This window comes from Dermacentor variabilis, chromosome 2, assembly GCF_050947875.1.
Source record: "Dermacentor variabilis isolate Ectoservices chromosome 2, ASM5094787v1, whole genome shotgun sequence".
Lineage (NCBI taxonomy): Eukaryota > Metazoa > Arthropoda > Arachnida > Ixodida > Ixodidae > Dermacentor > Dermacentor variabilis.
The window spans coordinates 110,469,643-110,488,834 of record NC_134569.1 but is presented as its reverse complement, the minus strand read 5'-3'; the positions used below and the strand labels follow the sequence as shown (position 1 = coordinate 110,488,834).

The window sequence follows — 19,192 nt, the reverse complement described above, 5'->3', positions numbered from 1 at the left end:
TGGCGTGGGTAAATAACGTAACGCTAATAGCGGTACCGTATATACTCGGTTAGGGCCGCCTCGTGTAAATGCCGCACCCCCACTTTGGAGGGCAAAATTTTGGAAAAAAATTCTAAACGCTCCGCCGGAAATGTCAGTTAGGTCCGTTGTCGCTAGGTGACGCTAGCCGCTTTACCGTCGACGCCGCTCAAGTCTGCGCAGCCGCTCCATTATTTTTGTGTGGCGCGTCGTCTCGGCTTTGTTGGCAGTGTCTCCAGTCAGACAGGTGGCATGTCGCTTCTAGAGAAGGGAGCCCTGTTTGAATCACTAAAATAAAATAACAAGAACGCTTATAACATGTCATTTGCGCCTCTCTTAACCTCTGCTACAGTTGCGGAAACGGTCCGAAACTTTACCGGGTCGTCATCGTCCTGATTCATGTAAGGGCTGCACCAAGTCAAGATGCTAGAAAAAAAAGTGCGACCCTTACACGAGTATATGCGGTATTTAAGCGAGATAGGCCGAGGCGTGTGAAAAAGAGGATCATTCACTGACTTGTGAAGCCGCTCGCCGTACGAGGCCACCGCACCCATGGTATTCTGCATGGTGGCGGCCATCTCTTGAAGCCGCACCAGCTTTTCCTTGAGGGAGTGCCGCGACTGCGCCATTGCAATAGAAAAAAAAAATGAAAGCAAAGTGAGCGCCTCCCACGAAGTTTTTTTTTTCGTAGCTTTTGTGGCCTCCATGGAAGCTAGAGCACTTCCGCTTATATTCACAGAACTGGGCAAAACCATTACGGCTTCTCTTATGAGGGATAAACCTGACGGCGACGAGCTCGCAGAGGTTTCGTACTCCCGTCGCCGGAAAGGAGGAGCAGCCTTGCCTATAAGCGTGACCTCCGAGATGTTTACCAGCAGAAGGCGCGTCGTTGCAATCTCGGAGGCCAGGTTATAATTTAAGCTTTGAGATTCCTGCTGCTCAGGCCTTGCGATCGTTCAGCTACGATGCATGGGTAGCACGTGACTTTTGTCTGTTCTTTGTGCTTGTGGCGCCAGACGTTCTTGTGACTTTATCTGCCTGCCGGACTAAATTTACAAGCAATCATTTTTCTAAAGCATGAATGCATTAGAACTCTGCCTACATACTCAGTTATTGCGAATCGAAGTTATAACGCAATATCTCGTTGAATAAAATCGATTTACAGAGTCACAAGGTCGCTTAAAGCGAGAGAGAGAAAGAAAAGCGAAGTTTAGGCAAAATTTATGTATACTGCATTCGTCAATCTGGCTGAATCGCCATATTCGCAGCTTCCGTAGACACTTGCGCGATATTTTTTTGCAATTTTCTGTAGGAAGCACTACGGCCTATATACCGCGTTGAGTGTTGGCAAACTAAAACCGCTGAAGCAGAATTGCCTCTTAAACCTTAAATTTCCGCAGATATTGTTGCTTTTGTACCAACACGACGGAAGCCCGGGCCTAAAGAAAATCGTATTATTATTTTTATTCATATCACATGTTAACAAAAAGTGGACGGTTATCTTGAGCTAGAAGCTACGATAGTAGCTTTTAACCAAAAGTCGAGTCTTATTTCCTACCAACTGATAAATAAGAAAGCAATACCGGTGTTATCGTGGTAAGCGTCATCGCCAGTATACGTATTTCGATCTCGTGAATTATGAACGCCTTGCTCCGGCCGGTACCCGTTGGAGGGTTTTCCGTCTGTTATTGTAAAGAAGGAGAGGGGGGAGGCGTAGATTTTGTATTTATGGCGGCACGGAAACAGCCGCAACTCGCGTTCGCATTCGATGTTTCAAGTCCCAGTGAAATGACGAAAGCCGTCGTTCGACTGAAATGGCGCTCGCCACGTTTTGCGCCACTCTTGGGAACACGCTCAAAAGGCGATCCTCAGCGAGAATGAGCGCTGTTGTACTAACTAACTAACTAACTAACTAACTAACTAACTAACTAACTAACTAACTAACTAACTAACTAACGAACGAACGAACGAACGAACGAACGAACGAACGGACGGACGGACGGACGGACGGACGAACGAACGAACGAACGAACGAACGAACGAACGAACGAACGAACGAACGAACGAACGGACGGACGGACGGACGGACGGACGGACGAACGAACGAACGAACGAACGAACGAACGAACGAACGAGCGAGCGAGCGAGCGAACGGACGGACGGACGGACGGACGGACGAACGAGCGAGCGAGCGAGCGAGCGAACGAACGAACGGACGGACGGACGGACGGTGTTGCGTTTCGCCTGCGACACGTGGTTCTGCCGGCGCGACGGCGGCGGGGCGGCGGACATTTTGGCCCGATCGTCGTCACCGCAACACTCATCGCCAGGTGTTTCCAGGCGCGTCTGCGGCGATGCGACCGCCTAGGGATTTCGTTCCAGTTATTGGGCCCGAAACAGGCGATGCCAAAGCAGGGATCTCGTTCCAGTCATTGTGCCCGAAACAGGCGATGCCAAAGCAGGGATCTCGTTCCAGTCATTGTGCCCGAAACAGGCGATGCCAAAGCAGGGACCATCTTCTCGTTACAGTCATTGTGTCCGACCGGCAGCGCCACGACAGTATGCTGCGCAGCGCCACGACAGTGTGCTGCGCAGCGCCACGACCAGGTGCTACGAGATCGTGCGCAGCGCCACGACATGGTGCTACGGCATCGCTACGACAGTGTGCGTCACCATTAGCCCATTGTACATTCACGTGCTCGTCTTTTGAGGGGTTCCTTCTTGCCCTCAACTGCGAGAGTATAAAAACAGCTGCCCCCGGACGCCAGAGGAGGGCTCCGATTTCTTCTGCTGAGTGAAGTGCTCTCCCGTCTCTCTACTTCGGTCAAACCTGACCGCCAACTCTTTGCGATGTTAAAATAAACAAGTTGTTTCGTTGTTACCTGTCGACTCATGCTTTGCCGGGACCTTCGGATGCTTGCAGTTGTACCCCAGGCCGCCAGGCCAACGCTACCCTTGGGGCTTGCGACCCAGGTACAACCACGGGCGTCAGCGCCGAGTTCCCAACAGATCGTACCAGCGGTCAGATCCAAATATCTGGTTGCCAGCGGTGAGATCGCCTACGACTTCAAACAACTGTCTGCCAGCGGCGAGATCACGACAACGGAGGCCAGCAGCAAAGAGATGCAGTTGACAGTATGCTGAGCAGCTCAACGACGATCCGGGAGCAGTGCAACGAGCCCTGTGTGACGACTGGTTGCCTGCAGCGGAACGACTGCGCGGAATTCCTGCCTGCGAGGTTTGGTGAGTGCGGGACTTTCTTCTTCTGAGCGTTGCCAGGCTTTTTGTTAGTGTCAGAAACAGAGCTGGTAATTGTGGTTGTCGTTGCTGCCGGGTTAGTTGCGGCAAGACAATAGTAAGCAGTAGAGAAAGCAGCATTCAGAGCAGCCATGGATTTGAAGTCGTTGCGCAAACCGAAATTGTTGGAGCTTGCAAGAGAGTTGGGTCTGGATGTCTCAGACAAACTCAGAAAACCAGAACTGATAAAGGCTATTCTTGAGTTAGAGGCTGAGGATGACGAGCTGTCGGAATGCCTTGAGACTATTGAAGAGAGGGAGACTGCAAAAAGAGAAGAGCGCGAACGTAAAGAACAGAAAGAGCGAGAGCAACAAGAGAAAAAAGAAGAGCGTGACCGTCAACACGCTTTGGAAATGAAGCGTCTCGAGATAGAGATGGAACGCGCTCGTAATGGAAGTCAGGCACACGGTGCAGGAGAACGCGTATTGTTCAAAATGACTGACCTGATGCGGCCGTTTAAGCTTGGAGAGGACATTGGTTTGTTCCTGGTTAACTTTGAGCGAACGTGCGAGAAGCAGGGGTTCTCTCGGGAAACGTGGCCACAGCGCTTGCTCACTTTGTTACCCGGCGAGGCGGCCGACGTAGTCGCTCGCTTGGATAGAGAGGAAGCAGAGGATTTCGACAAAGTAAAATCGAGTCTGCTAAAAAAGTACCGGCTGTCTGCGGAAGCGTTCCGTCGGAAGTTTCGGGAAAATGAGAAAGGCAAAAGTGAGTCATATACAGAGTTTGCGTATAGGCTTATGTCGAACATGCAGGAGTGGCTCAAAGAAGAGAAAGCGTTTGGTGACCACGATAAAGTTCTGCAGTGTTTCGGGCTAGAACAGTTTTATAGTCGGTTACCGGAGAACGTGCGATACTGGGTCTTGGTTAGGCCAGACGTTTGTACGGTGGCTAAAGCCGCTGAGCTAGCCGAGGAGTTTGTGACGCGTCGGGCTCGCGGAGCTAAGGACGGTCAAAAGGGTGAATTTGGCTCGAAGTTTGAGAGGCCGAAGTTCACACCCATGAGATTAAAGAGGGACACGCGTAGTGCGGATGCGAGTGAAAGCAGTCCGACCAGACGTAAAGAGACGGCGGCAGCCAAACGCAGAAAGCGGTTCGAGATGAGGCGAGCGGGCGTTTGTTATACGTGCCAGAAGCCGGGTCACTTTTCGGCGCAGTGTCCGGAAACAACACCAAAAGTTGTGTTTTTTTCAATAGGCAGCACTGACGAGAACATGAAGCTTCTTGAGCCTTACATGCGAGACCTCCTCGTAAACGGGAAAGAGTGCCGAGTGCTTCGCGATTCCGCAGCTACGATGGATGTAGTTCACCCGTCTTATGTAGAACCCCATATGTTCACGGGCGAGTGCGCATGGATCAAGCAAGCCGTGGAAGCTCATAGCGTGTGTCTGCCGGTAGCAAAAGTGCTTATTGAAGGACCTTTCGGAGCGCTTGAGACGGAGGCGGCAGTGTCATCTATGCTGCCACCCCAGTACCCGTACCTATTTTCAAACAGGTCCGATCACCTCCTGCGCGAGAAGGGGCTTTTGTTTGGTGAAGCTAGTGTTCAGGCCTTAACCAGATCGAAGGTTCGGGAGCTCGCTGCAAAGGCGGTAGTTGCGGGGCCGACGTTATCAAACAACGAAAAAGGGTCAGAGGCGCAGCAAGCTGATATTCAGAGCACGCCCGAACAGAATAAAATTGAGTCTGTAGCGTTGAAGGCGCCAGATACTGGAGAGGAAAATCCCGACGCGGGAAAGTTAGAAGAGCTATCTACTGATTTGCTCATCGCGCCTACGTCAGACGGACTTGATAGGTTGCTAAAAGTCAGCCGGACGGCTTTGATAGCCGAGCAAAAAAAGGATGGCAGCCTGGAAAACGTGCGCTGCAATGTCAAAGAAGGTATCGCCAGGAAAACTGCGCGTTTTGTGGAAAGAGGGGGAGTCCTGTACCGGAAGTATCTAGACCGCCGAGGAGTGGAGTTCGATCAGCTGATCGTGCCTCAATGCTATCGTCAGGATCTGTTGCGCTTGTCACATGGGGGTTCGTGGTCCGGACACCTAGGAGTTAAGAAAACTAAGGACCGTCTCTTGCAAGAGTACTATTGGCCAGGGTGTTTTCGGGACGCAGACCATTTCGTGAGGACATGTGACACTTGTCAGCGGGTGGGCAAACCAGGGGACAAATCGAGGGCGCCGTTGAAATTGGTACCTATCATTACGGAGCCTTTTAGACGGCTCGTTATTGATACAGTGGGACCTCTGCCGGTAACAGCCACGGGGTACAGACACATTTTGACTGTGATCTGCCCAGCGACAAAGTTCCCTGAAGCAGTGCCGCTTAAAGAACTCAGCTCAGTTGAGATAGTTAATGCACTACTGTCAATATTTGCGCGAGTTGGTTTTCCTGCAGAAATTCAATCAGATCAGGGCACAGTGTTTACTAGCGCTTTGACGACAACTTTTCTCGAAAGGTGTGGGGTAAAGCTGCTACACAGCTCAGTGTACCACCCACAGTCGAATTCCGTTGAGAAGCTCCACTCCGTCATGAAGCGCGTGTTGAGAGCCTTGTGTTTTGAACATCAAACTGACTGGGAGCTGTGTCTGCCTGGGGTGATGTTTGCTTTAAGGACCGCGCCGCATGCGGCTACGGGGTTTTCGCCAGCTGAACTGGTGTACGGTCGCTCGCTTCGATCTCCGCTTCGCATGCTTCGAGAATCATGGGAAGGTAGGGGCGACGACCCAGTCGTGGTGGAGTACGTGCTTAAGCTCCTCGAACGCTTAAGAAGGGCACAGGAGTTGTCAGGTGAAGCAATGACAAAGGCCCAGCAGAGGGCCAAGGTTTATTATGATCGGACAGCCAGGGCCCGTCGTTTTGAGGTTGGCGATGAGGTCATGATATTGCGCACATCGCTAAACAACAAACTAGACGTGCAGTGGGAGGGCCCAGCGCGAATTGTTCAGAAACTGTCGGACGTTAACTACGTGGTAAGTCTGCCAGGAAAGCGGAAAGCACAGCAAGTTTACCACTGTAATCTGCTCAAACCTTATAGACAAAGGGAAGCAGTGGTGTGCATGATGGTAAACGTTCCTGAAGAGCTTCCGGTCGAGCTTCCGGGACTAGGCTCAGTGACGAACAGGGAAGACACCGGTCAAGTCATTAGTGACCTTATCAGTAAAGCACCGCTGTCGCCTGAGCAGAAAACCGAACTACACCAGCTATTACAAGAGTTTCAAGGTCTGTTCTCTGAGAGGCCTGGTAGGACTTCTGTACTTACTCATGATATAGAACTTACCTCCACAGAGCCAGTACGATCCAAGGCGTATCGGGTGTCACCCCGCCAGAGCGATATTATGGAGGCTGAGGTAAAGAAAATGCTACAGCTCGGTGTTATTGAGGCAGGTGAGAGTGATTATACCTCCCCTTTGATTTTAGTTGAGGTACCGGGCAAGGAACCTCGTCCTTGCGTCGACTACCGCAGACTTAATTCCATCACTAAGGATCAAATTTATCCGATCCCTAACATCGAGGAGCGCCTTGAGAAAGTTAGTAGCGCTCAGTTTATTTCCACCCTAGATCTTGTCAGGGGTTATTGGCAGGTTCCACTTACAGAAGAGGCTAGTAGGTATGCGGCGTTCATTTCACCAATGGGAACATTCCGTCCTAAAGTGTTGAGTTTTGGTTTGAAGAACGCGCCATACTGTTTTTCAAGCCTCATGGATAAAGTGTTGCGGGGACAGCAAGAATTCGCTTTACCGTATCTAGACGACGTAGCGATATTCTCCGCATCCTGGTCTGAGCATGTGGCACACTTGCGGGCAGTGCTAACCCGCCTGCGCGAAGCGGGCTTGACAGTCAAGGCTCCTAAGTGCCAGTTAGCACAGGCCGAGGTTGTCTACCTCGGTCACGTGATTGGTCAGGGTCGTCGCCGCCCCTCTGAAATAAAAGTGGCCGCTGTGCGAGACTTTCCGCAACCGCGCACAAAGACCGATATTCGGTCGTTCTTGGGTGTCGCCGGCTACTATCAGAGGTACATCCCTAGGTACTCTGATATCGCGGCTCCCCTGACGGATGCTCTAAGAAAGACAGAGCCTCAAACAGTCGTCTGGGACGAGACAAAGGAAAGAGCTTTTAGCGCCCTAAAGAGTGCCCTAACAAGCCAGCCTGTGCTACGATCGCCAGACTATACAAAAGGGTTCATTGTTCAGTGCGATGCTAGTGAGCGAGGCATGGGCGTTGTACTGTGCCAACGGGAAAATGGAGAAGTAGAACACCCCGTCCTGTATGCTAGTCGTAAGCTGACCAGTCGTGAGCAGGCGTATAGCGCCACCGAGAAAGAGTGTGCATGTCTCGTGTGGGCCGTTCAGAAATTGTCATGCTATCTAGCCGGCTCGAGGTTTATCATTGAGACAGATCACTGCCCTCTCCAATGGCTGCAGACCATCTCTCCCAAAAATGGCCGCCTCCTGCGCTGGAGCCTCGCTTTACAACAATATTCCTTTGAGGTGCGTTACAAAAAGGGGAGTCTCAACGGTAACGCCGATGGCTTAAGTCGAAGCCCCTAACGTAGGAATCAGCCTCAAAATTGTTTGTTACTGATGTTTTTCTTCCTGAGGCAGGATTTTTTTTAACATATTGCTTTTGTTTAGTGTTTCAAAGTGATGATATGCTTTCTAGTGCAATTTTTCAATTTGTGGACGCGTTCTGAGTGATGCTAGACTACTGTAAGGAACTAGGCAGTGGTATAAAAAGGGGAAAGAGCCTGGCAGGGCTTAGTGAGGGTTGTGCCGTGCTTGCTGACTGAGCGGTTGAGTTTTCAGCGTAGTTCTAACGCTTGCCGGGAACGAGAACAAAAATGTGAACTCTCCCGAAGTCACTTTGCAGTGTCCCGTGCGAACCTGAACGAGAGAACGAGGCCTTCTCTGTGCGCTGCGCTCAAGAAACGTCAAGGGACGCCCGACTTCGGTTATGAGCATCATCGAGCGACATCCCTCCGGACAGCGGATGCAGTCCCCTGTCCATCGGGATCTCCTTTCCCCGGCGGGGCGGTCTGTTGCGTTTCGCCTGCGACACGTGGTTCTGCCGGCGCGACGGCGGCGGGGCGGCGGACATTTTGGCCCGATCGTCGTCACCGCAACACTCATCGCCAGGTGTTTCCAGGCGCGTCTGCGGCGATGCGACCGCCTAGGGATTTCGTTCCAGTTATTGGGCCCGAAACAGGCGATGCCAAAGCAGGGATCTCGTTCCAGTCATTGTGCCCGAAACAGGCGATGCCAAAGCAGGGATCTCGTTCCAGTCATTGTGCCCGAAACAGGCGATGCCAAAGCAGGGACCATCTTCTCGTTACAGTCATTGTGTCCGACCGGCAGCGCCACGACAGTATGCTGCGCAGCGCCACGACAGTGTGCTGCGCAGCGCCACGACCAGGTGCTACGAGATCGTGCGCAGCGCCACGACATGGTGCTACGGCATCGCTACGACAGTGTGCGTCACCATTAGCCCATTGTACATTCACGTGCTCGTCTTTTGAGGGGTTCCTTCTTGCCCTCAACTGCGAGAGTATAAAAACAGCTGCCCCCGGACGCCAGAGGAGGGCTCCGATTTCTTCTGCTGAGTGAAGTGCTCTCCCGTCTCTCTACTTCGGTCAAACCTGACCGCCAACTCTTTGCGATGTTAAAATAAACAAGTTGTTTCGTTGTTACCTGTCGACTCATGCTTTGCCGGGACCTTCGGATGCTTGCAGTTGTACCCCAGGCCGCCAGGCCAACGCTACCCTTGGGGCTTGCGACCCAGGTACAACCACGGGCGTCAGCGCCGAGTTCCCAACAGATCGTACCAGCGGTCAGATCCAAACAACGGACGGACGGACGGACGGACGGACGAACGAGCGAGCGAACGGACGGACGGACGGACGGACGGACGGACGGACGAACGGACGGACGGACGAACGAACGAACGGACGGACGGACGGACGGACGGACGGACGAACGAACGAACGAGCGAGCGAACGAACGGACGGACGGACGGACGGACGAACGGACGGACGGACGGACGGACGGACGGACGGACGAACAAACGAACGAACGGACGGACGGACGGACGGACGGACGAACGAACGAACGAACGAACGAACGAGCGAGCGAACGAACGGACGGACGGACGGACGGACGGACGAACGAACGAACGAACGAACGAACGAACGAGCGAGCGAGCGAACGAGCGGACGGACGGACGGACGGACGGACGGACGAACGAACGAACGAACGAACGAGCGAGCGAACGAACGAGCGAGCGAGCGAGCGAACGAACGGACGGACGGACGGACGAACGAACGAACGGACGGACGGACGAACGAACGAACGAACGAACGAAAGAGCGAGCGAGCGAACGGACGGACGGACGGACGGACGGACGGACGAACGAACGAACGAACGAGCGAGCGAGCGAGCGAGCGAGCGAGCGAACGGACGGACGGACGGACGAACGAACGAACGAACGAACGAACGAACGAACGAGCGAGCGAACGAGCGGACGGACGGACGGACGGACGGACGAACGAACGAACGAGCGAGCGAGCGAACGAACGGACGGACGGACGGACGGACGGACGAACGGACGGACGGACGGACGGACGGACGGACGGACGAACGAACGAACGAACGAACGAACGAGCGAGCGAGCGAGCGAACGAACGAACGGACGGACGGACGGACGAACGAACGAACGAACGAACGAACGAACGAACGGGCGGACGGACGGACGGACGGACGGACGGACGAACGAACGAACGAGCGAACGAACGGACGGACGGACGGACGGACGGACGGACGGACGGACGGACGAACGAACGAACGAACGAACGAACGAACGAACGGACGGGCGGGCGGGCGGGCAAATGAAAACTTGTGCCCTGTAACTTCCATATCTAGTATGCTACGCACATTCTATGGGGCCATGTATATTTCTCTCTGTTCCATGTGATACATGAGCTAATTTCCTAAAAAGGTTGCGGTATATATGCGATATTTAAGTAGGGGAGGACCGGAGACGGCGACAGCGAGAACGAATATTAATGGCTCAATATGTGGCCAAACGTTGGACTTGGGTGGCAACATGCAAAAGTGGCCATGATACCTAATTTTAAGTTGACATTAAGCTACAGCCGTGTTGTCTAATGGTTAGTGAAACGTTTGCGGTGTCGTGAGCAACATTCTTGCAATAAAGGAAATACCCCATAAAACAATATGTATATATATTGCCGGCCATGGTGTGCCATATATACGTCACGACTGCCTTTCCGCTCTGCTGACTTATCTGGCGACGTCATTTTCTGTATGCGACTGTACGATGGCATACCTGTAAGGGCGTTGCATCACAAACGTGCTCCCTTGGCCCAGCCTTTGTCTTTACTGATCGAACATTACCGCATCAAATACGTCGGTAGAACTTCGTTCTTTTTTTTTTTGCCGCGTGGTAGAAAAGCGTGACAAATTTGCGAGCAATGAATTTGGTGCCTATTTGAACCAAATTACGGTGGTCTCTTCGTTTTATTTCCCAGCGAGAGAAGACGAGATATACTTTTGTGGCACCTATAGTATGATCTTGTAGCGCGGCGTTGTGTGCGGGAAGCTTAATCTTGTTCTTGGCGGTATGCTGCCAACTACCGAATATTCCAGCGACAAGACCGTTAGTGATCGTGTTCCGTACAAGTTTTGTGCATACTTAATGAGTATGTCCTTTCCATAACAGCGCGAACGACGACACAGAGAAGACATACGAAAAACGACAAACACGAGCGTTGTGTCTTCTGTGTGTATAGTTTGTTCGCGCTCTGTTAGGGAAATGACTCCGCATCAACTAGCTTAATTCAATGTACTTCTCAGTATCTTTCTTGTGACACCGTTTTTGATAAATACGTTTGGAAACTGGGTCCACGTCTTGCGGTGTTTCGAATGGCGCACTTGGGCAGCGGTAATTTTTTTCTAGATTCACGGTGGATACTTTGATATGAAGCTCATTTGATGTTGGGATGTTACGCTGCAGGAGCACAAACTCACGCTTTCCTCCTCGCTCTGTTGGCCGTCTTCTTGAAAGTCCTGAAAGTTGAGCAAAGGAGAAGTATAGCGTGCTTTGTTGTCTATTAAATTACACCACCGATTAGACGTTCTACAGTTGCGCAGTCATCCAAACTGCGAAATTAACTTTTTCGTGCAGAACGCCCCTATTTCTTAATATATAGAGATCCTTGGAACAATATATGTAGACCTTGCGAAAAGAAACGCGCACACACAAAAAAATTGTTTTCTGTATACGTGTTTCGGGCATTTTGAGCCTCATTTTACACTTAACGCTGCTCATCCACTCGTCGGAATGACGGCGCATCTTTTCTGTCCAAGGTTTTACCTCCAATCGCAGTGCTCTAACTGGTTAGAAAGGCCTCTGGCCACCAGGGTATCGAACTGAAACTGAATCCCCCCCTGCCCCCCCCCCCCCCCAGAAAAAAAGACGGTATCTTTGCTCGAACCGGTACTGAAACGGAGTGTTACGATTTCTTTTTACTCTACCACTACTCTAACTACTACGTACGCACGGCCTAAATACGTACGGCCGAAAAAACAAAACGCGCATTTTATTTTTTTTTTTTTGCAGCATAGCAGCAGCGTCGAGCTTTCTTACAAAACAGGTTTATGATGTTTTCCTGTAAGTAACCTTCCGTTGTGTGAATTTACTCGAACCAGTTCGAACCGATTTGAACCTTATTTTTTTCGCTGCGTAGTCGAACCGGAACTCAACTGTTAGCGCTGAACCGGAAACGAAAACCGGAACGAAAAAAAAAGAAGTTTCACTTCGACATTCTGCAGTGGCCGTGCCAGCGAGCGTCAGGGTTACCGTCCAATATTGGATTAAAGTTGCGCATAAAGCTGCGCATTTATGTAAATAACGCACACACGCACTCGAATCGCAACGATAGCGACGAGCATGGTCGTCGAATCTAATCCCTCGGTCAAGTGTCAGAGTAACTGCTGGTGGTGATGATGATGCAAGTCCTAGAATGTGCACCATCGTCTTATCTATCATCATGAACATTCTATCTTATCTATCATCATTCGTGACCCGCGCATAATCTCATCAGACACAACTCGTTTGCTACAGAATTCCCGGCAACGTTCAACAAATTTCTCATGCTGCATAGGCGCGTCTTGCGCCAAGCGTAAAATTTACGTTTGTAGTAATCCTGGTAAAACGAACACCGGCAAAAAAAAAAAAAAGAAAGAAAAAAAGGTAAAGCCGCTGTAAATTGCCACGCGTCGTTACTTTACTTCTTTTTTGCCGGTGTTTACTCGACACTATTCTTCTCCCGATGATCAGGAGAGGTGGGGGGGGGGGGGGAGGGCTAAACGTGCTCTCCCGCCCAAGCGTGTCCCGTATACGTGCATTCCCCCTGCACCCCGTATGTTCATCACGCGGCGATCGCGTGGATCTGACCACGCTGACACGACGTCGTCGCCTACCTTATCCTCGTCCTCGAAGGGGCAGCAGCAGGAGACGATCATTTCGGCGAAGAACAGCAGGGCGGCCACCAGGGGCACCATGTACGGCTCGCCTTTGAGGGTCAGCCAGGTGAACAGCTGCAGCGCGCGTGCGTTGACTGAATGTGTATACGCGATCGTGGCCAGGGGCACGGAAGTTTCTCCGTGAGCGTTGCGGCGCAAAAAAAAAAAAAAGAAAAAAAAAAAGGTCACTTGGGGGGGTCCTCCGAAACACCGATGGTGGGACGCTGCCCACACGCGATAGTGTTGTCCACATTACAAAAAAAAAAAAAAGCACCAGTTTTCAAAAACACAAGAACGAGCCATTTCTCGAAGTACACCACGACACACTTGTGCAGTGTGACCCGGAACAGCGCGCGTGGCAACGGGAGTCACGCGTACTACTGCATAGCTTCTCGCCGTGGGTGCTGCGTCATCGTGGCTGGCTGTAAGCGACGCCCAAACGTTTTCGCATTTGCCTGCGCCACCTTCTGCGCGGCGTCAAGGCAAGCTTCCTCGGTGTCGTCGAATAGGAGCCCGAATGCTCCGCTTTGGGGAATTGTGGGAACCGCGCCCGCCGTCGACGGACCAACGTGGCGCCGTCTTAACGTATTAACCTCGAAAACTTCAAGAAGGCCCGGTGCCGTGCGTTCGTACAGTTCAATCACAGAGAGGTATAGCTGAGGATCCTTATTGTACTCTTGTGTAAAGCTGTGACGACCTTATGATGACCCTGTAATGGCCTCACCTGCTCAGTTTCTTGTGAACTACGGGTCATCACTGTACTTGTCCAACGCCTAAACACGCATCATTAGAAGTCAGTGATGTGCGCCAAAGTGATCGGCTGACTTAGGTTCCCACCATCGGCCATGGGAAGGGACCCACGTCGGGATAAAACATTTCTTTCAACTGCTGGTAGATCTTCTATAGGATATATGCATTGCACTCGATGTTGCAGAGCACACTTATCGTCAGTACTTTCTAGGCTAATACTGAATAAATAAATAAATAAATAAATAAATAAATAAATAAATAAATAAATAAATAAATAATGACGATTAAATAAATAGCTGCATAACTAACCACTATACCTGCCACGGACGGCAAGCTCTCCAGAGAGATCCTATTCTTACGGGCGTGACAGAATCGCAGAACAAAAAAGCTTATACTGAAGAAAAAAGTTCGAAATGAACAACTGGTGGTGAGGAAAAATGAAAAGAACAACTTGAAAGTTATGGCGTACCTGCACGACATTTCACTTAACTTGAACAAACGTTGACTCGCCATCACGGCACTGCGAAAGCGAATGTCCAGCGAAGCTGTTGAAAACCACCACTACAACTGCTGAGGCGGTATACAATGCTTTACTGCTTTAGAGCAATGGTAGTAATGGGAGCAACTGTAAATTTGGCAGTACGCCACGGCTAGTCTTGTGGCCGTTTCTTTTCCCTTAGGCGCTCCTCGGTAGTCATAACTGTGCGTTGCCTACCACGATGCGATGCCGCAACAACAACGAAATCAGTTGCTAGGCTAGTAATCTTATATACGAAAGGCTACGGACGTCACACCCCGCGTCGCAAGCTGGCATCATCGCGGCAGCTGTCGCAACAGTAATCTTTTCTGGGAAACGTATGCGGGGAGCGCTATACGTGCTTCGCGTTGCTATCACGAGCGCCTTAGCGCCAATTATGTGTTTCGGATGCTTGTTTTCAGCTTGTTCTTTATTGAAACGTACGCTATTCTGTATGCTGTATGCATGATTCCAAAGAATATGTGCACCTTCGCTTAAGTCTTCTTTTTTTTTTTTAATCGCAGAAATATTTCTTCTGTGAGGACGCGCCGCGAAAGATCTCGACCAACTAGAGGCTAACAGCTTCTCTGTAAAGAAAGAAAGAAAGAAAGAAAGAAAGAAAGAAAGAAAGAAAGAAAGAAAGGGAGTCCGCAATGACGTGCAGCTCATTTATTAAGCGCCATGCACGTTTGCAGGATTGTGCAATCGTGTTTGTCGTATCCAGAAATAAACCGGAGTGCTATACACATGCTGAAATTTTTACTGAGTGCCGAACGTGTGGGGTGTTCAAGATACCGTAGACTTGCGGGAGGGTTTTAAGTTGCCCTCAGCATTAATGACAAGGTGCGTGAGAACTTAAAACTGGCTCCCACTGGCACAGGCGGTGACTTGCCACTGCATTACCGACATTCATCACGTGACGTCACGTACCCAGCTTGTCGCCATGCCGGTGCACCAGGGGGGTTATTCTGTAAGAGTCCACCTAGTGGATTGTCCATTTCGGCCGCTGCTGATTGGATGCAGCTGTACGAGCGAGGAGGAGACGAGCAGCCCTAGCCAATCAGCTGCGGCCGAAATGGACACTTCACTAGGTGGACTCTTACAGAATACCGCCCCAGCATGGCGGCTATGATGACGTCAGTGCGGGCCATTTGTAAGCATTGGGGTTGCGCACCGTTCTAGAATGACGTCTGTATTGTAGGGACAGCTAGAACACAAAGCAAAAGGGAATATTGTAGATGCATTCCTTATCAAGAATCTAGGGCTTGAAGTTTGTGTGAGCGCATCTTCCTCGTTGTTGACAAATAAAGAGTTGGATTTGCTCAGCAGGAATACCTGCGCATGACTCTATTTTGTTTGTTGGTTCGGAATTCAGATATCACATGCATGGTCGTGCTACTACGCCGCGCACTTGTTGTGTCTGTCTATACTTCACGAGAATAAATCATTTGTAACTCCAGCGTCATCGCTATGCACGTCTGCCTTCCTTCTTCAGTGGCTCATCCGCTTAATTTGCTGGCTGCCCGTTGATAGACACGTGACAAATAACTTATCCAGCAAACAACGCTTATGCACTCGAAATGGGTTGCCAGGCGGCAAAGTGTGAGAGTGAAATGAAATGAAAGCGCACAGAGCCTTTTCATGCGCGTACTGTGGGAGTGACGTGTAATGTGTTGTCCACTGGCGATCGCGCGATGTCGTAAAGGGACGCGCGTTAGGGTGGAGGCAGGCAGACGAAAAGTTATGACTTCTGCACAGGGAAAAGATTTCGTTAAATTGAGATCATCGTTAACTCGCAAACACTTAAACCACTCATACAAATAACAATCTTTTAAAGAGTGGGAAAATATGTAGCTTTTCTTTTTTTGCATGCGTACGCACGTACAGCGAGCCAGTTGAGCGCGTTTTTAAACGCGAAAGTGTTTTATGCCAAGGTCCACCATCAACTTCCTGTAACGAATGCGACGCCGGCGAGAACGCGTAAAATATGCTGCTTCTTGACAGGGATGGCGCCGCCATCTAGGAGCGGTGAAGCGAAGTGCTGTATCACGACACTAACGAACCGCTTGCAGTGAACGCTTCAGTAGTCTTAGCCCAGCGGAGGCTGCAACGCAGTGTAGCCTGGTGTAGGCGGTATTGGGGGCGAGCTCCACCACTGGAAAAGCTGGCGCCACCGTCGGCGTGACGTGGCATGAGGGAACACGAGGACACAGCGGCCGCGTCGGCTGCCTCGGAAGCGCCGAAGCGAGCTGAAAACGGAAGTTTAGTCCCAGCTGCGCTGCGGTTCTGATTAAGTGGTGAGGCTTTACTGTCTTTGGTTTCTGCTTGACAGCATTTGAAAGTACTATAATAGGTAGCGGCTGCCTTTTGAGGCGCGCAGCATGATAGGCTACTGCTCGGTGTCGCAGTGCAGGATGTACGCAACGGAGCCCGGTGTCAGCCTTATTCACACGTAGCCCCAGGACAAGGAGCTGCGTGAAGCTTGGCTCGCGAAACTTAGAACCGGCAGACAGCCATCGGCAATGTTGCGTTTCGCCTGCGACACGTGGTTTTGCCGGCGCGACTGCGGCGGGGCGGCAGACAATTTTGGCCCGATCGTCGTCGCCGCAACACTCATCGCCAGGTGTTTCCAGGCGCGACTGCGGCGATGCGACCGCCTAGGGATCATCCTCGCATTCCAGTCATTGTGCCCGAAACAGGCGATGCCAAAGCAGGGATCATCCTCTCATTCCAGTCATTGTGCCCGAAACAGGCGATGCCAAAGCAGGGATCACCCTCGCATTCCAGTCATTGTGCCCGAAACAGGCGATGCCAAAGCAGGGATCGTCCCCTCATTACAGTCATTGTGCCCGACCGGCAGCGCTACAACAGGGTGCTACGAGATCGTGCTCGACAGGGTGCTACGAGATCGTGCTCGTCATGGTGCTACGGCATCGCTACGACAGTGTGCGTCACCATTAGCCCATTGTACATTCACGTGCTCGTCTTTTGAGGGGTTCCTTCTTGCCCTCAACTGCGAGAGTATAAAAACAGCTGCCCCCGGACGCAAAAAGGGAGGGCTCCGATTTCTTCTGTTGAGTGAAGTGCTCTCCCGTCTCTCTACTTCGGTCAAACCTGACCACCAACTCTTTGCGATGTTAAAATAAACAAGTTGTTTCGTTGTTACCAGTCGACTCATGATTTGCCGGGACCTTCGGATGCTTCCAGTTGTACCCCAGGCCGCCAGGCCAACGCTACCCTTGGGGCTTGCGACCCAGGTACAACCACGGGCGTCAGCGCCGAGTTCCCAACAGATCGTACCAGCAGGCGGATCCAAACATCTGGTTGGCAGCGGTGAGATCGCCTCCGACTTCAAACAACTGTCTGCCAGCGGTGAGATCGCGACAACGGAGGCCAGCAGCGAAGAGATGCAGTTGACGGTATGCTGAGCAGCTCAACGACGATCCGGGAGCAGTGCAACGAGCCCTGTGTGACGACTGGTTGCCTGCAGCGGAACGACTGCGCGGAATTCCTGCCTGCGAGGTTTGGTGAGTGCGGGACTTTCTTCTTCTGAGCTTTGCCAGGCTTTTGTTAGTGTTAGAAACAGAGCTGGTAATTGTGGTTGTCGTTGCTGCCGGGTTAGTTGCGGCAAGACAATAGTAAGCAGTAGAGAAAGCAGCATTCAGAGCAGCCATGGATTTGAAGTCGTTGCGCAAACCGAAATTGTTGGAGCTTGCAAGAGAGTTGGGTCTGGATGTCTCGGACAAACTCAGAAAACCAGAACTGCTAAAGGCTATTCTTGAGTTAGAGGCTGAGGATGACGAGCTGTCGGAATGCCTTGAGACTATTGAGGAGAGGTCAAAAAGACAGGAGCGCGAACTTAAAGAACAGAAAGAAAAAGAAGAGCCAGTACGATCCAAGGCGTATCGGGTGTCACCCCGCCAGAGCGATATTATGGAGGCTGAGGTAAAGAAAATGCTACAGCTCGGTGTTATTGAGGCAGGTGAGAGTGATTATACCTCCCCTTTGATATTAGTTGAGGTACCGGGCAAGGAACCTCGTCCTTGCGTCGACTACCGCAGGCTTAATTCCATCACTAAGGATCAAATTTATCCGATCCCTAACATCGAGGAGCGCCTTGAGAAAGTTAGTAGCGCTCAGTTTATTTCCACCCTAGATCTTGTCAGGGGTTATTGGCAGGTTCCACTTACAGAAGAGGCTAGTAGGTATGCGGCGTTCATTTCACCAATGGGAACATTCCGTCCTAAAGTGTTGAGTTTTGGTTTGAAGAACGCGCCATACTGTTTTTCAAGCCTCATGGATAAAATGTTGCGGGGACAGCAAGAATTCGCTTTACCGTATCTAGACGACGTAGCGATATTCTCCGCATCCTGGTCTGAGCATATGACACACTTGCGGGCAGTGCTAACCCGCCTGCGCGAAGCGGGCTTGACAGTCAAGGCTCCTAAGTGCCAGTTAGCACAGGCCGAGGTTGTCTACCTCGGTCACGTGATTGGTCAGGGTCGTCGCCGCCCCTCGGAAATAAAAGTGGCCGCTGTGCGAGACTTTCCGCAACCGCGCACCAAGACCGATATTCGGTCGTTCTTGGGTGTCGCCGGCTACTATCAGAGGTACATCCCTAGGTACTCTGATATCGCGGCTCCCCTGACGGATGCTCTAAGAAAAACAGAGCCTCAAACAGTCGTCTGGGACGAGACAAAGGAAAGAGCTTTTAGCGCCCTAAAGAGTGCCCTAACAAGCCAGCCTGTGCTACGATCGCCAGACTATACAAAAGGGTTCATTGTTCAGTGCGATGCTAGTGAGCGAGGCATGGGCGTTGTACTGTGCCAACGGGAAAAGGGAGAAGTAGAACACCCCGTCCTGTATGCTAGTCGTAAGCTGACCAGTCGTGAGCAGGCGTATAGCGCCACCGAGAAAGAGTGTGCGTGTCTCGTGTGGGCCGTTCAGAAATTGTCATGCTATCTAGCCGGCTCGAGGTTTATCATTGAGACGGATCACTGCCCTCTCCAATGGCTGCAGACCATCTCTCCCAAAAATGGCCGCCTCCTGCGCTGGAGCCTCGCTTTACAACAATATT

At 51.4% G+C, this 19,192-nt stretch overlaps 1 protein-coding gene across 2 annotated transcripts in view; it reads right to left on the bottom strand.

Annotated features, from left to right (window-relative positions):
* Nucleotides 1-19,192, bottom strand: part of LOC142570939 (multiple C2 and transmembrane domain-containing protein 1-like) — a 46,657-nt gene that overhangs the window by 6,340 nt on the left and 21,125 nt on the right. The window contains exons 10-12 of one of the 2 annotated variants that reach the window (XM_075679238.1): nt 12,807-12,923; nt 11,352-11,390; nt 535-638 (exon numbers count right to left, since the gene is read on the bottom strand). In XM_075679238.1, the coding sequence (XP_075535353.1) occupies nt 535-638; nt 11,352-11,390; nt 12,807-12,923 (260 nt within the window). The remainder of the gene's footprint in view (nt 1-534; nt 639-11,351; nt 11,391-12,806; nt 12,924-19,192) is intronic. The other variant, XM_075679239.1, reaches the window with a different exon arrangement.